Source organism: Crocuta crocuta, unplaced genomic scaffold, assembly GCF_008692635.1.
Source record: "Crocuta crocuta isolate KB4526 unplaced genomic scaffold, BGI_CrCroc_1.0 scaffold235, whole genome shotgun sequence".
In the NCBI taxonomy this organism is placed as follows: Eukaryota; Metazoa; Chordata; class Mammalia; order Carnivora; family Hyaenidae; genus Crocuta; species Crocuta crocuta.
Window position 1 is genome coordinate 10,343,885 of NW_027531285.1, and position 21,145 is coordinate 10,365,029.

The 21,145-nt window shown below is 42.3% G+C and overlaps 1 protein-coding gene across 2 annotated transcripts; it reads right to left on the reverse strand.

Moving 5' to 3' along the window:
- Positions 1–698: 698 nt before the first annotated feature.
- On the reverse strand, positions 699–10,676 carry TP53INP1 (tumor protein p53 inducible nuclear protein 1). Of its 2 annotated transcripts, XM_077771222.1 has the most exons (4): positions 10,423–10,676; positions 9,519–9,876; positions 6,633–6,670; positions 5,467–5,556 (listed from the first exon to the last, which is right to left on the reverse strand). In XM_077771222.1, the coding sequence occupies exons 1-3, from the start codon at positions 10,532–10,534 to the stop codon at positions 6,649–6,651; spliced, it is 492 nt and encodes a 163-aa protein (XP_077627348.1). In that variant the 5' UTR covers positions 10,535–10,676; the 3' UTR covers positions 5,467–5,556; positions 6,633–6,648. The 2 variants fall into 2 exon arrangements, with proteins under 2 accessions (XP_077627347.1, XP_077627348.1); XM_077771221.1 differs by lacking the exon at positions 6,633–6,670 and having other exon boundaries at positions 699–5,556.
- Between the last annotated feature and the right edge of the window lie 10,469 nt (positions 10,677–21,145).

Sequence of the window (21,145 nt, forward strand, 5' to 3'; positions counted from 1 at the left end):
ACCAGTGTATCAAATTCTGTATTTGGGGACACCTGGGTGGCTCAGTTGGTTGAGTGTTGGACTTCGGCTCAGGTCATGATCTCACAGTTTCTGGGTTTGAGCCCCATGTAGGGCTCTGTGCTCACAACTTGGATCCTGGAGCCTGCTTTGGATTCTGTGTGTGTGTGTCTCTCTCTCTCTGCCCCTCCCCTGCTCATGCTCTCTCTCTCTCAAAATAAATAAACTTTTTAAAATTATTTTTCTTTTATGTTTTATTTATTTCTAGGAGAGAGAGAGACAGCGTGAGCAGGGGAGGGTCAGAGAGAGAGGGAGTGACAGACTGTGAAACAGGCTCCAGGCTCTGAGCTGGCAGTCAGCACAGAGCCCGACGCGGGGCTCGAACCCATGAACCGCGAGATCATGACCTAAGCAAAAGTCGGACGCTTAACCGACTAAGCCACCCAGGCGCCCCTCTTTTTCTTTTTTTTTAAACATAGATCGGTCGGAAGGAAAAAGTATCATTCTCAAATTCATGTTTACTTAATGTTCATGCATCTCAGGTGAAAAAGTTTAACACACTAATTTTACGTAAGTTTTAAAAACAATATTTACAGTACATAGTAAACACAAGTAAAACTAAACATCAAGTAATTTAATTCAGTTGTATCTAGTTTGAAGGCTGATGACCATAAAGATAAAATAAGAGAATCTGACGAATGTGAAGTTAAAGAACATTTTATTTACTGACAAATTAAAAACCTTAACTCCAAGTAGTGCAAAATGCACCACTGAACCCAATTACAAAGAACTGGTGTTAATACACAATGTTTAAGCAATGCTACACTTATTTTTGGCAAAGTGCTGTATTGTTTAGTCTGTGTATAAAACTGACCATCTATGAACCATTCAGTATAAAAATTTCTATAAAAACAGAAAAAAATTTAGATAGTGGCTCAAGAAAACAAGCTGCCATTTATGCATAGATGATGTACAGTATGTAATCTAACCAAATGTCCCTTTTGAGTTTTCAAGTTGAGAAAAATTTGTGTTCAATACATGGAGAAGGCACATAGTACAATCTACAATACTCTTCAGTCTCTATAACTGATGCCCTGTCCTTGAAAAGCAAATGTGTTCACAATTTTACTTGAGACAAAAACCCAAGCCACTTAAAAAAAAAAATAGTAACACACAATTATTGATTAAAGTTCCAAACCTCTGGAGGAAAACACAACCAAAAAGCAAGCAAAACCACTCATACACATCAAACTTAGATACACACACATCTAACTCCCCAAGTACTGATTTGGTTTTTAGAAGTCCATCTAGAAAACAAATACTAAAACTTCAGGCAAATACAGAGCAAAATGGGGCATTTAATAATTATACAATTAAAAAAATATATTGTAAGGAAAATTCTAAATGATAACAAAATATCCACTTAAGCTGCCTTCCTCTGACTACTAACCACTCCTCCCCCCACAAAGGATACTGTTGCAAATAGAAAAAGATCTCTTCATGCGTAGGCTTTCCAGTCCCTCTTTCTCCATCTCAAACCATTGTAATTGGTGTCATATTTCAAGTGACATTGGTACATGGCCAAGGCTGACACCACTGTATTAGGTTGGTTTTCTAAATAAAGCATTTCATATAAAAATTTCAGCATTCAAATAAGTAGATAAGGATGCCATTTATAATCCATGAACACGGCTGATGACAGCGAAGCCATCCATGAGAACAGCCCAACTTCTAGAAGAATTTAGCCAGCATGAATGGGCCTTATAAAATGAAGACAGTTTTAAGGTAACATTACAAACATATGTTAGTATCTCCAGTACAAGGAGCCGTCTATTAACTGATTCTAAAAACAAAGATACTTGGAAACTCTTAAACTTTCTCCACTAATCTATTTAAACTTAGATGCCTATCTTCTAGCTGGAGTCCTTCATTTTTTTGTTTGTTTCCAAGTGAAAGCAAATCAGAATAAGAAAGATACACTTTTTTGTTCTTTTTTTCTGAAGAGTATAGAAAGACCATATATTTCCTTGAGGACGATGAGGAATAGCAAAGACACTCAGATTCAATGAAGATGTAAAGATAACAAACCAGTGTACTCCACAGATGTGAGAAGGAAAAACAACAGGCCCTCTCAAGTTTTAAGCAAACTGCGTTCTCACTAGAATCAAAGTACTGATAAAACAGAGAAGGTATGTAAACAGGAACAGTCTGCACGGGAACTGGAAGAATGTACAGGAAATTAATGTAGAAAAAGCGCACAGGAGGAGAAAGTAAAAAATCCAGTCGCTGTGAACCTTTCTGTACAAAATCCCCCCACCTGCCCAGCCATGTAAAGACACTGCCACAGAAGATAAATAATGCGGGGCTAATCTTCAACTCACAGTGCAATACATAATTAGTGGAGAAAGAAAAAGTAATAAACATAGAATATACATTATAAAATGCTTTATTAACAGAAACACAAACTTTGAGAAACACGGTGCATCATAGAAACTGAGGGGCTCACTCACCCATGAAGCATTTCTTGTGCACCGCGTACTTCAGACTCTTTCCAGGTAACATCCTATATGTTATCAGTGTAGAAACAGAGCACTAAATTCATAGGGGCCTGATTTCTCACTGCTTGAGTTTTTAAGAAATATGCACTGAAGCACACTGTAAACCACTACTATTTACAAGAGCAAAAATAATAATTCACTTATATAATAAATTGCATTATGGCCATGTTTCAAAGAATACTTAACCGGTCAAAATCATCCTTGCAGTACACGTGGGAGGTGCTAACAAACCTCTAATGACCAAGAACTTCAAATGAATTACAGAACCACTTTCTTCCAATCTAACATGTGCCAATGTTGGGCAGAAACCTTCAATACTGATACAGAAACCACAGTATGATAGGGCAGATGGCATGATAATCCTAAAAAACACATCCCTAGGACCGAAAGTATTTGTTTTCCAGGTGTAAGCCATAAAAAACTAGGTCCAGAGAAGGCAAACAAAAAGTCAGTAACCGACAGAGATGTAGATGTATTTCAGGTATTCGGAAATTTGAAAAAAATAATATTAAAAAAAAGACCTTTGCTCTTTTATACACAAATCTGTTCACGCTGCCAAACAAATTCTCATGGCTGAACTACTGTAGCTTGTGAGGTACTAACAACTTGCATGTAATATATGAAAAAAGAGACCCCCGTGTACTCAGAGGCTTACATCCAGGAAACATTTAGCTGGTCTATTTTCAAGTTACCAACATATGGCCCTAGAGACAGACATGGTGTAAAACATACACACCTTCATGAAAACTCTACCTCACATCTCGACTCTCTCGTAAACACAAATAGTAACAAAATAACTTCTAGCTCAATTTGACAAAACTTTACAGACTTGGCCCCTAAGTAGAAATCAAATAAATAAAGGGGTAGTTGAAATGGAAAGGGAATAAGGAGAGCAGGGGATCTAGACTCTTGTCCTAAAGAGACATTCCTGGCACTTCATCACAGCCAGCGGAAGAACCACCTCCCACCGCCATCTGACGATGCCATGTGACCTCTTCCGCCTCCAGACTTCCCAGCCCTGGTCAGGAAAGAGCATAGCTCCTCACCTGAAAAGTCTCCCGTAGTTCCCTGCATCCAGCTGCTACAGGGCTATTGGAAAATATAATACTTCACATAACTATATGCTTTTTCCCTTGAAAACCTTGGATAGACATGTATTTACTTAATTAGGGTTGCAGAGGCGTCGGAAAAAGAAGCTATTTGATTACAAAGGTGATACTACTGTCTGTCAGTAGAATGTGCTTTGGATTGTCCATGTTTAGTTTAGTCTGAGAGGAAACTGGTGAATGTGGATGGCTCAGCAAAACCCATCACAACTGCTAAAACGATAAAGTGACTGGCTAGAGGTAAGAAATAGATTTTCTCTGTGTTAACTGGCCTCCATGTGAATCGAACCCTGAACCCTGGCCTCATTAGCACCAACACTATGAAGAACAGCTGTGGCAGGAGAAGTGCGCGGGCCCTACCCCCACCATCAGATTCAGTAGAGAGGCCCCTGGAATTTCACACAAGGTTCAGTTCTGGACAGCCCACTTCAATCAGTACATGGTCCTCACAACAACCGCGAGGGAGGTAAATATTACTTCTCCCCTATTGGTGGAGGAAAGAGAGGCCAAAGTGGTTAAAGATTCTGCCTGAAGCCTGAGTTAGGAAAAAAAAAAAGAGAGAGAGAGAGAGAGAACTCAAGGAAGCCAACCGTCACTCTTCATCTAGATGCTATGACAAGCTGTCACCAGGAATTCCTCCTCAGCCTCGCTTGCCACTCGGCAGGGCAGGCTCCACGCCAGAGGCTCCGTCACTGTATCAGAAATACAAAGCCTACCTCTTTGCCCTTGGACAATTATAAATAAGAAGTCACTAAAGTGCCTGGACAAGTACTTCTGAATTTACAGCTGACGCGAGGTGCCAAGTGGGCAGAGCCGGCAGGAAAGAATCCAAACAAGTCAAATAGTGGGTTAGGTGGAGACATACATTTTCCCGAACACAGTTTCACAGATCTGACGGACTCCCTCTACGTGTGACAGTGCTTCTGTCCCGCGATCCTTGTAATGTCTCTGTACCACGTCACACAGTCACATCGGAATTACTGAAAGCACTGTTTACTAACACTCAATGTACCTGAATTCCAAAATGAACTGTATGGCTAGTCTGGAAAAAAACAAAACAAAACAAAACAAAACAAAACCTGTACACACAGAAATATATCAAGTTTTCTTCCAAGAGAAAGTTCAGCCATAATTCCATTATATCCATGGCAACTATCACCTGTTAATGCTCATGTTAGTGTGTAAAAATGTATTCGTTATATACAGAAAAGATTATCAAGTACTGGTCAATAAAGTGTATGGCTGACCCTGAGAATAAATTTTTGCTTACTCAAAATATTGATTAATACAAAATAAAATGACGTTGAAAGATGCCTATTCTCGTACTTGGGAAGAAATGTCTTTAGAATGCTAACTCATACACCTTAATAGATTTAAAGACATCCCAAAACACCCAAACACTGTAATTGTATTGATATGTTTCGGAAAATATTCTGAAAATTTTACAAAAAAGTAAATGTTAAAAGCAAGGCATTATGTGATACACAGCATGTAAATCTGGTTTTCAAGATAGTGTCTAAACACATTGATAAAACTATGTGATTGGTCATCAGTTGGCTGTAAAGAAACAGCATCTTCACTGTCCGTACACACACACCCACACACATCTGTACAAACCAAGAGAAACCAATCAACCTTGAAATTCTTAGTAATTATACTGACGTGGGCAGGGCTGATGGACGGCCCAGCCACTGTGCTTGACTTGCCTAGAGTGGCAGTCCCTGGTAAGATTTTGGCGACGAAGGCTATTTCTGTTTAAAGACTGTCTCTCACTATGTTCTTTTATCCACTGGGAAGGGCGAAAGCTCTTGGGTTGTTCCAGAAAAGCCGTATGAGCAGCAAGAGCTGTAACATAGCAATGAATGTGTTGCCCCATTTCATCTTGAGCTTCCACTCTGAAACAGAAAAACACGGGGATGCACTCAATAGCAGAGTATGTTATTCAGGAACTTGAAAAAGCTACTTAATGATTCAATTTTCCACACTGATTTGTTTGTGCTTGAAAGACATCTTACTGTCTGATGGCTGGCAGACAAGTTTATATTTTGTGACCGCAATGAATGATAATGATAGAAAGGCGAAGCCACCTTTTCACAGAAACAGGCCATATATTCCACAGGGGAGGAATTCAGTAGACTGTATTTTTTAAAAAAGTGCTTTACATTTGGAGTGAATTTCAATTATGCAGCAAACGCATAAGCTTTTCTGTGAGGGAAACTAACATTTATTGAATATCTGTATTTGCAAACATAATGCTTTTAATTCTTGCCATAATCTTAAAAAGTATTTTCATTCTCAAATTTTACGGGTCAGGAAGCTGGGGCTCGGCGATGTTAAGGTCACAATTATTATTTCATACAGCCAGGGTTCGAATACAGGTCTTAACTCCAAACACTGTTACGAAGCAGGCTGACCCTGGTGTACTAGTCTAAGTGCACCTCCACACACATTTTCCGCCTCTAAGTAACTGTCCTAGGAAACGAGCTGCAGGTCTCTATGTGATAGAAATATACATAAGAAAACTCAACATTCTTATAGATAAAAAACTATCTGCTTATTAAAAATTAATATCACAACAGGGCACAGTTTGGAATGGCATTTACATAGAAATGTTACAAAGACCTGTGGAGAACACATCTTAAGATCTGGCTACAAACCACAGGATCGTTATCTTATATATTAAAATCTAATCCACTAGGATAGATGTAAACTATATTAACACATAACACGAAGAGTTTTAAGATTATTTTTCATATCAAGGGCAGTTATAAATTGTGCCTATAATTATCAGAGGAAAACACTTATCTTTTTAAGATTAAAAAAATAGAACTAAAGGGGGTCACATTAAGAAACTAATAGAAAGAAGTTAATATAAAGATAGCAGTTTTTAAAAGGTGGGCATTCTGAGTCCTTAGCCTTCCTGCTCAGACTGATAACACATATCACACAGTCTCAAAGGGAATATACTTACTCTGTGCCAGTGAGTCTTATAAGCAGCTTTTCCTGGCCCTACAAATGTTAAATGGTGAACTATTAAATCACTAGTAAGATTTAAAATGCTATTTAATTTTACTGTCAGGATATGGTGCATTTTCTGTATTAAAACTGGTTTACTATGGGTCATTAAAGGCACATGTATTACTTGAGATTATGATAGCACATAAACCTTCATAAACAATACTTATAAAGGTCAAAATGCAATAAAACATACACTCTGAAACCCATCTATTGTAATTATGAAGCACCTTACTCTTACAAGCTTTATGCAATGTCCCCAAGGACAGACAGGATGGAAGCAATCTAACTTCTGAAAGACATGATTTATTTCCTGCTCAGAAAATATAGATATTTTCCTACATAGCTATCCTAATGTTGGTAACACCTAATCCATCTTGAATTTAGTGGGCTTTTGTAAATAAGAATTTGAAATCCAGAAATAAAGATGTTAAAAAGATTTAGTTATTATAAAACTAAGATAATTTGCAGTACTTTCCTATGTTCAGAAGGAATTCATATAAAGTTAAGGGTGTTCTTTTGATCCTATATTATATATGGCAAAGTATGTATTTGTTTAACTTTCCTAAATTTTTCCTATATGTTATACCAAAACATATAACAAGATATAAAAGCAAACAAGACATAAACAATGAACACAATGACTGCATCAAAACCGCAGACACACAACTAGATGCAGCGCATGGTCTAGGAATGGATGCCTATCTGGACAAACTAGGTGAAATATTCTGGGCTCTGGTGCAGAAAACACGGTATGGTTTGGGTAGTAGATGAAATGAAATTTTACTCAGGGAAAAAAAAAAGGTGGAGACCATTGCCTAAAGAAGCAGATTACCCAAGTATATACAACTGGATCCCATTTAGGGTAAAGTGGGAAGACAGAGAAAAACATCTGGAAGGATACACTCTAGGGTGTTAACAGTATTCATCTCTAGGTAGTAAAAGTGTCTGTTTAAAAATTTTTAATTTTTACATATTTGCACTGTCTAATTTTCTGCAATGCACATGTACTGTTTCTGTAGTAACGTTATTTCCAAAGTGCTATATATACATTCACACATGCTTTAAACACTGAGAAGTAAATATACAAATGCTAGTAAGTTTACAGTGACTATTAATCATGGCAAACTCTTGAGTGGACTTCCACAGAGGTGAGATCAGAATCAGGTGGGAAGGATTTCTAAGAATTGAAGAAATTAATTTGAATAGACTATATGGCAATTTAATCAATACCATGTCTAAAAAATTTTATTTTAAATTTTTGTTGAAATGCCCGAGACACGGATTTCTTGATAAACTTACAGCATTGAACAAAGTGCCAGTTAAAGTAACATTTCCCATCAAAGATCTTACCCAGTATAAAGCCTGGGTAACTATATAAGCAAATTATTTTTCAATTTGGTAAAGGATAGGTTTATCCTCATAGAAGATGACAAGATCATCTGCAATATTAAGACTTGTGAGTGCAGCAAAGTTAAATTAATGAGCTGCCTGGGTTTTGTTTATATCTGGCAAACAGGAAATAGTAGAAGATATATACAATGATCCAGTTAGTCAAGTTAGAGCCTGGACAATCTAAAAAGAGGCCCTTTGGATTGCAGGACTAACTTCAGGAACATTCTGAACTGCTCCAAAGATTCCAATTCACCTGTAGCCTTGTCAGGTATTTAGGGAATTAAGTCAGTGCCAACATCATCAAAACATTCCCACTAACATGAGAATGTTAGGTACATCCCACTAACATGCATCATGATTAGCCAGACTGTGAGCTGATTAACAAGGCCGTGGGCTTTATTTTAGCAGGTGGAAGCAATCTGGAAATTCATGTTCGCTGGACAGAGGTCACAGAAGTTCTGTAAGTTTGTTTGGGAACCTATCAATCTTTACTGACCAGGTCCGCGCTCCCTGAACCTTTCCAGGCCCTCAACCCATCTGCCATTCAAACAGAGGCTTTCAGATCCCTTGGCAACTCCACATAACAAGAAAATATCTTTTGGGTATGAAGTCTTTCCTCTGGAAGACGGAAAACAACTCATGCTTGAGATGTGCCAGGTTTTCGAGGTTAAGTGCCATTTGATGCCACCCAGCTAAGACCACTTGGACAAAAATAAGAGTTTTATTTTAAAATATACTATTCTTGTTGAATTTGATATACCAAATAACTCCGTGTATAAAGTGCCAGAGTTATATTCTAAGACACTTAGCAGAAATGGCAGCCTTTTCTTTCAGGTCACCAGCAGAGTGCTATAAATGCAACAGTTCTGTATTATATAATGGGGCTGTGTTCTAATGAATGTTTTTGAAAATGTAAAATGAACACATTATTTTAATACCATTCACTACCTTGTGCACTATGCACCTGCCTTCATAAATCTCTAACATTACTCTGTATCTTCTAAAAAATTAGCTTTGAGTTGTAGTAGAAACAAACAAAATGCATGCCAAACAGACTGCCTGTGGACAGAATAAAATACAGTTGACCCCTGAACAATTCAGGGGTTGGGGACGCCAACCCCTGTGCAGTTCAAAATCCATGTATAACTTTGGACTCCCCCAAAACTTAACTGCTAATAGCCTACTGCTGACTGGGAAGCTTCCCAATAATATAACAGCCAATTAACACATATTTTGCATGTTATATGTATTATCTACTGTGTGTTTACAATAAAGTAAGCCAGAGAAAAGAAAATGTTAAGAAAACCATAAGGAACAGAAAATACATTTATGGTACTGTACCGTGTTCATAAAACAAACAAACAAACACAACAACAACTCTGTGTATACATAGACCCATGCAGTTCAAACTCACGTTGTTGAAGGGTCGGCTGCACTTACAACGTACCTGGGGCTACTTGGGTTATGAAAGTCATCAGTCCCACAGCTGGCCTCACCGACAGCTGGGCAGGAGTTATGCACAGCATAGACAGACATGCTGGGATGTTCGATGAGAAGGTTTTCCATAGGGCTGGTTTCCACCTTGATAGTGGTTAATCCACCTGCAGTAAAACACGGGGGAGGGGTGATAAACCAGCTCTCCTCCATGGGACAGGACTCAAATTGGAGGAAGCAGGAATCGCTTGGATCAGCCAAGCACTCAAGAGATGCAGGTAAACAGGAAAAGACTGAAGGGTGCTCAGTAGGGGACTCTTCACTGAGGTCTTCTTCTTCGTCTTCTGCTGCTGAGAAACCAGTGCAAGTGTCTGCATCACAGTCCACAGACGTTGGTGAAGTCCCACGGGAGGACGGGTTTCACAATGATATCAGATTGAGAGCACAGAAAAAGAAGAGATGATACTGTTAGCTGATGTTCACACTTCTCCTTTCATTTGTGTTAGACACAAAACCATTTACATTCACTCAATGATTATAAAGTAATTTCCGAGCACCTAGTGCACGTGTATGTGTGGCGTATCATTGCATCAGATGCATGACAGTGGCTTTGCAGGAGAGGGTTTTTCTATCCTACTGAGTAAACAAGATGAGCAATGTGGGTTACAAGGATTTCCTATTAAAGTGCATCTGATCTGAGCAGGGTAGGAGAGTTGCAAAACTGGAAGATCTGACGTCAGTCAATTTCACTGACTGGTTATCTGGCACAGGATGTTTCCTGCAATTATTTTAGACAAATTCTTGTTATTTACTCTTAAGGCTTCAAAATCTTTAGAGTTACTGGTTTACTTATGCGGAAACCGAGATGCAAGAATGTCCATTTTTGCTGTGATGATTAACAGCTGAGAATACCTTACCTATGAAGTCAACAAGAATCCATTCATCATCTTCTTTCTCACTAAATTCTGGTTCTTGGTTGGAAGAAGTATTGACTTCACCCACAAACATTTTATTCAGTCTCTGGAACATTGTTAAGGCAAGATGGAGACTTTGGCGGGATGTCTTTATAGCTGAGATTTCAAAACACTGTTTTCAGTCAGCCTGATGGCACGACAGGAGATTAAAGTGCACGAGGTGCTTATTCAACTTAGGTGAGAAGCAAGAAGAATCATCATCCCTAGAATAAAATGGGAAAAGAAGGTTATTTCAAAATTTTTATTTTATTTTTTTTTTAATTCTTAGGAGAGAGAGAGAGAGAGAGAGACAGCGTGAGCAGGGGAGGGTCAGAGAGAGAGGGAGTCACAGACTGAAACAGGCTCCAGGCTCCGAGCTGGCAGTCAGCACAGAGCCCGACGCGGGGCCCGAACCCACGAACCGCGAGATCACGACCTAAGCGAAAGTCGGACGCTTAACCGACTAAGCCACCCAGGCGCCCCAAAAGAAGGTTATTTCAAATCAGCATATATTTATATGTGTGTGTAGTTTTAAAAGGGTGCACCCCCCCACACACCCCTTTAGAAGAAAGCTCATGCCTTAGTCTACAGCTACAGCTGTTCCCTTCCTGCAGTCATCAAATACAAGAGATGTAGTACCTTTCATCTATAAGCCATTATGAATGAGTACTCACTGCAACCTATGAACATCTGACATGTGAAATGAAAGGGAAGGAGTTGGCTCTTTTCACATCTGTGCTTTTATGAGGGATAACTCTGAATTATGTATTTCAAGCTGAAATACTCCTTTTCTGTAAGAAGAGCAAAAACTAGTTACTAATGGTCTTGTTATATGATAGTTAACTGCCCTGAAGCTGCCAAAGGAAGGCTGCAGCCGGACGGGATGTCCGCCATGTTTCCCTGGCTCCTCTTCTCTTCTGTTCTTCTATGGGGCTGCAAGTAGACCCAATGCCGTTTATAATCAGTAGGTACAGCATGACTGACCTTCGAAACAATTTCTACAGCTGGCACAGGGAAACGTGTACCATAGGAAACAGAGGACGACAGAAACTACAACTGGGAACCATTCACCGTGTGGTGGCAAGCAGGAAGGTGTTGTAGTCGGTGTGCTGGGTTCAAGTGCCCTGCCTGCTGCTTACACTCTGCGCGAGTTAGGAGGGCACACTACTTCAGCTGGCAACAGGTCTACCTCATACATTTCTGGTGGGTTCTAAATGAGGAACTGCAGCCTTGTCTGATCTTATTCCAGAATTCCAGTTTATATATCCATGTCTCCCTCATTATTTGACAGGCATCTCATCCCTAACACGTACCAAAGAGAACTTTTAATTATTTCCCCACAATCTTACATACACTGTCCTTCTTCCCCTCCTCAGCAAGGAGAAGCAGCAGCACCCAGCAGTTGCCCTTGACCCCTTCTGCCCAACCCCTCAGCCAAACGCTTGCCAAGTCCTGTTGGCTCTACCTGCATACATGCCTCAAATCTGCCCACTTTTTGCCACCACTTTTACCCTAGTTGAAACCAATCTGATGTCCCTTTGGACTTTGCCAATCACCGCCTCCGAGATGGCCTCCCTCACCCCACTCTTGTGAAATGAGATCATGCAGGCAACCTACTTAGCAAGGCACTTGGCACAAAGTTCTCAGTCAGTGTCAACTATTGTTCTACAAATATTTACTGAGTACCTATTATGGATCAGGCAGAGTGCTAAGCACAGGGAAGACAGGCAACATGATGAATGTCATGGAAAAAGTACTGAGTGTTCCTCAGGTCTACACAGGTAGAGGTCAAGAAGGATTCCTGCAGTAAATTACTTCGATCTGGAGCGGCTGAGAAGATCAAGAACGGAGGAAAGGGGAGAAGGAACACTGGAAACCTGCAGATGAGTGAGAATGTGGCACCTTGTGTATGGTTCAAGATCCAGATAGATAGTTGTGAGAACAGTCTAGAGGTGCTAAGCAGGAACCAGATCCTGTAGGATCATGTGAACCAGAAGTTAAGGGGAGCAAAAAGTCAAGGATGACCCAGGTTTATGGCTTGGCCAACTGGGGAGATGGCGGCACCATTTAGTGGAAGAGGCATACTACAGGCGGTGCAGACTGGGCATCTTGGACATGCTGACTTTGGAATCCGCAAGTCATAAACCTGGAGATGTCTAGTAGGCTGCTGGATATAGGGCTCTGGACTTCAAGGGCATGGTCTCAGCTGCGGGCATTGATTTAGGAGATGTCAACAAAAGGGACTGACGGAAACCATGAGTAGATGAGACCGTCCAGGGATAGTGAAAAGCACCTCGCTACCTGATATTCTTTCTCACCAGCTTCAGCCTTGAATCTGTAACTTCAGACTCTTGATACTTCACTTTCTTTTTTTAAAAATTTATTTATTTTGAGAGAGAAGAGAGAGAGAGCACATGCCACAAGCATGTGTATGCACATGAGTGGGGGAGGGGCAGAGGCAGAGGGAGAGAGAGAGAGCACACGCCACAAGCCATGTGTATGCACATGAGTGGGGGAGGGGCAGAGACAGAGGGAGAGAGAGGGAATCGTAAGCAGGCTCCACTCTCAGTGGGGAGCCTGATGCGGGGCTTGATCTCACGACTGTGAGATCATGATCTGAGCCAAAATCAAGAGTCAGATGCTCAACCGAAGGAGCCTCCCAGGCACCACGACCCTTCACTTTCAAATAATCGCTATTTTTAGCTGCACGTGTAGTTATAATCTGTAGTTGATGAGATTCTCGGTTGAATTCTTTCTGTGCAAATCGGTCTGCTACAACTATTCGGCACGCTGCTACGAATGTGTGGGACCACAAATGTGTATTCAAATAAATGACAGTTGAGCACTTTTGTGGTCACAATCCATCATCATCAGCCATTAATTATTAAAAGAGAGTAAACAGGAAATGTTACTTGCATAACCAGTCTTCCTGAAAGCCTTCTGGAAAGCCGCAGGGCCAAACCACGAAGGCTGGAGCTCTAGTACAGAATTCAAATTCAGCTTTATGTTCCATGTAAAAGAAGTCAGAAGAAAACAGGCTTGTGTAGTTCGCTGGACCTACCACTGCAGTGTCACAATTCTATCCCAGAAGATGAGCTACCACAAGGTCTGATGTAAATAAAGGTTTTGAGCATGAAAGAGAGGCGGGGGAAAAAAAGATACTGAAAAAAATCCACCCTCCCCCCTTCTCTTAAATTACGAAGGCATACACTGGCCCCAAGTACAATTCTGTGTCTGCTGAAACGGTTGAGAGAATCATCCCAATTCTCCAGAGCACAGGGCTGGCCGCAGGCCCTGCATCAGCTGGGAAAGGAGAGCCGCTGGGCAGGAAGCAGAGCGCTTCACAAGAAACCCCTTCCTCATCCCAAACGTGTCTCCCTGCTGCGATGCTACATCAGGGTAACTTAACAGGGCCCAGGCCAGTTAGGCAGCAGCTAGAAGGCAGAAGCCGATGCCGGGGCCACCAGGGCTGGGTAGCCAGCTGCAGGCTCCTGACTCCAAACCCACGCGATGGCAGCCAGCTTCCGCCTGGCACGCATACAATTCTGCCACAGGAAAGGTGTCTCGGGGGAACTTTCCACAGGGCAGTACAAGTCAATCTTCTTTGGGTTTCCTGAAGTCAGAGGCTGCCTTGAGATAGCCCGTTTCCTGCAAGGATGACCATCTGTGGGGGGGGGCAGAGGATTTGGGAGCCCAGCCAGGCAAGGGAAGGGCTCGTTCTCATCCGTCCTGAGTCAGAGCTGGTATTTACATGACACACCTTTTGAGGCCCCGTGGGCAGGAGGACAGAGTAGTCTTGGGGAAGGAGTGCTGGCCTGGGCCCCCGCAGGCGAGGGTTCTGGCTCTATCACTACCACAGGTGGCTCAGACAAAACAATTTAGCCCTCTTGAGCCTCAGTCTACCACTGTAAACATGGATCACTCTCTTCACAGACCTCCAGCACAATGAAGCAGTGGCGCTGGGCTAACATTGCAAAGCTCCTTTACCCTGCTTTCTGTAGGGGTCACAAAGGCGCTGCTGGAGACACCCCAACATGCTAGAACTGTTCAGTGAGCAGCCACAAGCCACCTGGATGAATGAACACTTGAATTAGGACCTGTATGACCAAAAAACTGAATTTTAAATTTTATCTAATTTTAACTTATGTAAAATTCAAATTTGGAAGTTGACAATTGAGGCAGTTTTCGGAGAGCTTTCAAGTATGTTCAGTAACAATTATGCATTTCCAATGAAAATTTTACATGTGAATTAAGATGTGATATAGGTGTAAAATACATACCAGAGTATATTTTACAGACTTAGTATCCCCTCAAAAAGAATGTAACTATCTCAAAAAAATTTATATGTTGAAGTAATAACTAATTTTAGATATACCAGGATACATAAAATATAGTAAGAAAATTAATTTTACTTATTTTTTCTTTTTTAAAAATGTTAATGTTTATTTATTTTTGAGAGGGGGGAGAGGGAGAAGAGAGAGAGGCAGAGAGAGAGAGAGCCTGCGCGCCCATGAGCATGAGCAGGGGAGGGGCAGAGAGAGAGGGAGACACAGACTCTGAAGGAGGCTCCAGGCTCTGAGCTGTCAGCATAGAGCCTGATGCAGGGCTCGAACTCACGAGTTGTGAGATCATGACCATGTTGCTTAACCAAATGAGACACCCAGGCGCTCCTTCTTTTTCTCTTTTAATGTGGCTACTACAAAATTTAAACAGGAGTGCCTGGGTGGTTCAGCTGGTTAAGCAGCCAACTCTTGTTTTTTGGCTCAGGTCATGATCTCATGATTCGTGAAACTGAGCCCCACACAGGGCTCTGCACGGATAGCATGGAGCCTGCTTGGAATTCTCTCTTTCCTGTCTCTCTGCCCCTCCACTCCCCCTAAATAAATAAATAAATCGTAAAAAAAAAACTTAAACATACACATAACTCACATCACACNTCTTTTTCATTATTAAATGAACAAAACTGCATTATAAAAAGTATAGAAAATAAAATAATTACTCCACTGCCTTGCTACAATCACTGTTAGTGTACTATGCATTTCCTTCTAGCTCTTTCACCTACACAAGTTTCTTTTTATCATAAAGTCTAGCGAAGGCACAATGCTGTTTCCTGCTTTGTTACTTAACATTTTATCATTAATGTTTTTCATATTATTACATGAATTAGAAATGCTCAATGGGCAGAGAAAGGTGGCTTAATACCTTTAAGTTTAATACTTAAGGGGAGGAGCATTCTAGTTTGAGAACTCAGAAAAGGCACTGCAAGTTTAGGAAGAGCTTGTTAGTATAATTTATCTTCTTATTTTTGAGACAGGCCAGCAACCAACATGCAGCAGGGTGGCTCTCGGAGTTACCCTGCTGTGTTTGAAATCTTGGCTTTGCTACTTGCAACCTGTGTGAATGGAAGATATTTAGTAACCTTTTCTGGTTACTTTTTGGTTACTTTTGAGTAACCTTTTTTGGTGTCTCAGTTTTTTCATCTCTAAAATGGGGATAATAGTGTCAATGTGAGGATTAAAGGTGTATCCCTTGGAATAGAGCCTGACACACTGCAAGGCAGCCAGTAAATATGAACTCAGAATATGAAACATAATTTGGAATATTTAAGTCCACTTAAGCCATTTAGCATCTTTGGGTCAGAATGCTTTTATCTGCCAAATGTTTTATAAGAACTACAATGCTATAATCTACTGAGTACTTGTTGTATATGACAGTGAGTTGAGGTACTTGTCAAGTTTTACTAATAAGGAAACTAGGCTCAGAAATAGGCTCAGAAATTAAGTAACGTGCTTGGAAGTGAAGTTGCTGGTCAGGTGTGGAGCCAGCAGGAGAGCGCAAGTCTGTGTGGTTCCAAGCGTCTTGCTTTTCCCTGCACATCATTTCGCTCTCAGGCTCCTTCTAGCCTCAACTCCGGTTCTATGAACTTCAGAGAACAGTGCTTTTCAGTTGATTTTGGCTGCCAGTAGGCGGCTCCAAAAACAACATTTTTAAATTAAAAAAAAAAAAAAATCCCAAACCACAACTTTGATGATCTAACTTCGAACTATGTGTACAGTTGTGGCTTCTTGACAGTTTCGAAATATCAGGTGGCTGAACTAATCCATCTCCACTGAAAAGCAGCCACCAAATTATTTTTTGTTTATATCCCATCGTCCTTATTTTAGAAAAATAAAGACACTTGTTTGAGTAATTTAAGATTGATTTTAAACTGCAGAAAAACCAAGCCAGGAAAGCTGCCTTTGCTTGCTCCCCTTCTACTCAGCCTATTCAACTGGTCACAGGGAGCTTTTTCTCTCAGGGAGCCACCACTGTCTGCCCCGAAGGCTGAATGACAGTGGACAAAGACAGCAATAAGCGGTAACTCCTAGCCTCTTAACCTTAAATTTTGAAAGAAGGACCATTCCCAAGAGAAAGAGGAGGGAACAACCGAGTGAGAGCGCAAGCATTCACAGAAAAGAACAAAAGATACGATGAAAACACAAAAGAGACCTTGGTCATATAAATTAATGAGGTCTCGGCTTCTGGTAGGGATGGGCTCTTAAAAATTATGCTGCCCGTTGAGAATTATAGTGGCTGTGACTTAAAAATCAAAAGCTTCCCAGAGATTTTTCACATCTGCGATGAAAAATGTATTTCAATTACTACGCAAGTGATTTCAGGACTTTGGGGTACCTCATTAATACTGCTCAATGACCCTGTGGGTCACTTTCTCCTCCCCTTTTCCAAAACTACTCTGCATCCAGAAAAGGCTGTTTTAGCAACAAACACCCAAGTTCTTGCAAGTTAGAGATGGAAAGAGGCTCTTCCTTAACCCACCCTAATTTGGAATTAGCATAGAAGGTGATGAAAGGAGGTAACTGGGAAATAAATACAAAACAAGCAACGCCCACACATAAATTCATCTGCAACTTGGAAAGAGGAGACACCACTTCCTTTTGATTGGCTGTGAGGCCTCGAGTAAAATAACTTAATCTCTCTGGGCCTCGGGTTTCCTATCCGCTAGATAATAAAGCCTCCTTCGGAGCGGCTCGGCNACGCACAGCCCTCCGCGGAGCATCTGGCACAGAGGGAGGGCCCAACCGGCGTCCGAGATCAGAGTAGGATTTTCCTCCCGACGGGCGAGCACAGGGCCCGTCCACAGGTGCAACCTCACACAGCGATGCTTAAGACCGGGCAGGGCCAGGGGCAGGCGGCGGACAGGCGGTCACCTGGGACACTTAGGCGCTGGTCGCCGAGCAGGAAAGGGGGGTTCCCGGCGCCGCAGGGCCCTCGGGGCTACGGGGAGCGAGGCGGTGCCGCGAGGGCCGCCAGGCCTGGGGAGCGGGACGCCGAGGTCGCTCCTCCCGCAGCCCCCGACGCCAGTCCAACGGCCGAGCGCTGGAGGAGGAGGAGGAGGAGGAGGAGTGAGAAGAGGAGGAGGTCCCGCCGCGGCCAAGAAACCAGGCCACGCTCGCGGGAGGNTTTGCCCCAGTAAGGGGTCCAGGGGCCAAGGATTTGAGGGGCACAGAGGGACACAGAGCAATTTTTGCTGTGAGCAGGAAAAAAAAAAGCGTTGAGAGTGATGGAGGCCAGAGACCCCAAGAGGCCTGTTCAGGCCAATATAGGGGTAAAGCCTTAGACATGGCTCTGTAAACGCAGGTGGCCTTCTTGGGAAGGAAATTCTGGCTCCAGGTACAGGGGATGCCGGCCCACTTAACTTCCTTTTTGAGCCAGGCCCCAGGGCCCTGTGGTGACTGACACTGGGAGCAGACTGAACTTGTCTGCAGGCTCAGGATTCAGCCAACAGGCAGGCAGGCAAAGCAGAAGAGGCCATCAGACCAGACCTGAAAGCAGTGAGGTCAGTGGTCTGGCCGGCTTCTGCTCCAGCGGACCTGAAGAACCCTGGGGGAAGAAGAGTGTGGAGAGCTGCTTCTCCCTATGGCTCTGCATCCAAGCTTCCACTTGATCCAGGGAAGTTCTGACCTCTGTCTTACTGTTTACATACCTGCATACCTTCGGCATTCAGGCATTCACGCAGGGCCCTACCTGCTCACCGGTGTATTTATTTATAGTGAGAAGAAAATGAGAGAGTGGGCTGGAACATGCTTTCCAAACCAAAGCTCTGTATGCAGATAGATGGATTAACTGTGTCTGGCAGAGACAAGGAAGTCATGTTGATGTATCACCCCGTCCCCCTTCCCCCCCCCCTTCCTGTTTGGACTAAGATGCAATTCTCTGACCTAGGGTGAAATTTATAGCAACTGCTCAGGTGTATATCATACAGTGTCTGAAAGACTCTCACCATTCTCTCCCATGAATCCTCTGGTCAACCGATTTCCAACAATACTGGTTTAAAAAAATTTTTTTAAACATTTATTCATTTTTTGAGAGACAAAGAGTGGGTTGGGGAGGGGCAGAGAGAGGGGGAGACACTGAGCCTGATATGGGGATGGAACTCGGGAAACATGAGATCATGACCTGAGCTGAAGTCAGATGCTTAACTAACAGCCACCTTGGCGCCCCAACAATATTGGTTTCAAAGGATGTAAATCAAAGTTCAGAGGATTGTCTGATACCCAGAAATAATAGTGAAAATATGGTGGTCATTTGACCTTTTCTCAGGAGGTAGACTGAGGCTGTAACTTGGATTGGATAATCTCATGGAATCAAGTAGGTTTTAGATTTTAGGTTTTGGCAAATCAGGCTCACCCCAATATTTTCTCTCAAATATCATTGCTACCTTTGGAGCTCCATAATCTCTTGCTCCTTCTTAGGAATCCATGAAGAGACCATCCTCCCATTCAGAACAAAGTCATGATAATTCTAAAGGTCTAATTTGTAATTTGAGACTTACCTTGTCCAATCTGGTAAGGTTTATCACTGTTAAAGGCAAAATGTGAAAGCATACAATACTTTGTTATGACAGAGAAAACAATGTGAGGTAAATGGTGCTTCCAAAGAGAGTCACAACAATATTTCTTTCATGATGAAGTGGAGACTGTTTTTCTTCCCCTTGAATGTGGGCTGGCCCTGTGACTTCCTTGACCAATAGAAAGTGGCAGAGATAATGTCTAGGATGTCTAAGACCAGATATTAAGCAAGCCTGACAACCTCTGCTTTGCACTCTGGGGAAAGCCAGCTACCACAAAAGAAGAGAACACCATGTTGTGAGGAAGCCCAAGCTAGTGATGTGGAGAAGCCACATGGAAAGAGAGACATGCCTGGCCAGCCCCTAGATGTTTAGCTCATTGCACCTGAGATACGAGACATGGGGTGAGACAGCCCTCTAGGTAGTTACAACTCCATCAGACACTGCATGGAACAGCGATGAGCCGTCCTCACTGAGCCCTGTCAAACTGCAGAATCACGAACAAATAGATGATTGCTGTTTTAAGGCGCTAAATGTTGGTATGGGTTTGTAAGCAGCAACAGATAACCCAAACCCAAAGCTAAGCAAGAGAAAGGCCCATGGCAGACAGATCAACCTTCTTTAAACTGCACAAAGTGGAATTTGGGGGATAAAAAAACTTCTTATCTTATCTCAGGGGTCATTTGCTTTCTGTTTACTCTCACTGATTTGTAATCTCCCCACCTGGTGCTTGTTTGTCCCACTAGTGTACCAGGGGGGTGCGAGAAGGGGTGTGGGAGACGTCTGCCCCTCTGAGGGAGAGGTGGTCTCTCAACGGTACATTGTTTGGAGCTGTTGGAGCATGAAAATAATACAAAGCAAACTGACTTTTACTTAGTTTTATTATTGTTTGAAAATTTTCTACCGGCACGCACACACACAGAAATTCTCTGCTTACCGTCTGCACCAGGAGTGGATTGCTCCCACGGACTCCCTCCTTGGGTATGCCATTGGTTTACATACATGCATGCAGTCAGACTCAAGAGTAATGTCCTCTCCACAGCACAGAGCTGTCTGAACACAACCAAAGTGTCAAATCACACAGCTGCAAACCAGCTTCTTGTCTGTCTGCTGACAAAGACGCAGCCAGGTTCCCTGCCTGGGCAGACCCAGTGAATCCAACCATCCTTTAATACGCAGGATAATTCTCAGCGGGTTGCTATAGTACCCACGTCCAAGGCTGACTCCCTGCCGTGGGGGTGACCCTTTCCCCATCTGTCAGAGTCCTCCTGTCTGTTTTCCATGGATCTCAATACCCTCCCTTATCTGCCCCAACAAAAGGGATTCAACCTCAAGTTTTGTTGTGAAGGATGACAGGGCAGGACCACATTTATGCCAACATCCAGAAACAATACAGTTAATGCCCCTGCTTCCTGCTTACAAAGGAAGGCTGTGGCCATTGCCCTGCCAATTGCGTCAAGGCTGCTAAAGAATGTTGTTTCCTATCAAGCCACAGATGGGGAACCCCGCTGGGTGGCTACTGGGGCAAGCTCAGAACAACAAAGCAACAAGTTGTCCAGTCTATACTGAAGAGGGTCTGAAAGTGAAGTCTGCTCAAGTAATTTATAATCGGTCCATCAGCAAATGCAGTCTGTTGGGCTTGTACCATCCATCCAGCATGTTGTCAAGTATCTAGGGAAGACAGAAGAATTTTGGTTTAATTGCATTTTAGAACAATCACTTGGAATTCCAGTGAAATCTGTTCTAAGAGAAGGAAAGAAAGGGTCTCTCCTGGTCTCCAGAAAGCCTGGAACAGAAGGAAGCAAGAGGGTTTGGTAAACTCTACTTTCTAAAAGAAAA

Coding starts and splice junctions, on each gene's coding strand:
- TP53INP1 (XM_077771221.1), bottom strand. CDS start 10,534: ATGTTCCAGAGACTGAATAAAATGTTTGTGGGTGAAGTCAATACTTCT. Junction 9,877..10,422: donor GATTCTTGTTGACTTCATAG/GTAAGGTATTCT, acceptor ACTGTGATGCAG/ACACTTGCACTGGTTTCTCA. Junction 5,557..9,518: donor CATAACCCAAGTAGCCCCAG/GTACGTTGTAAG, acceptor TTTCTGTTTCAG/AGTGGAAGCTCAAGATGAAA.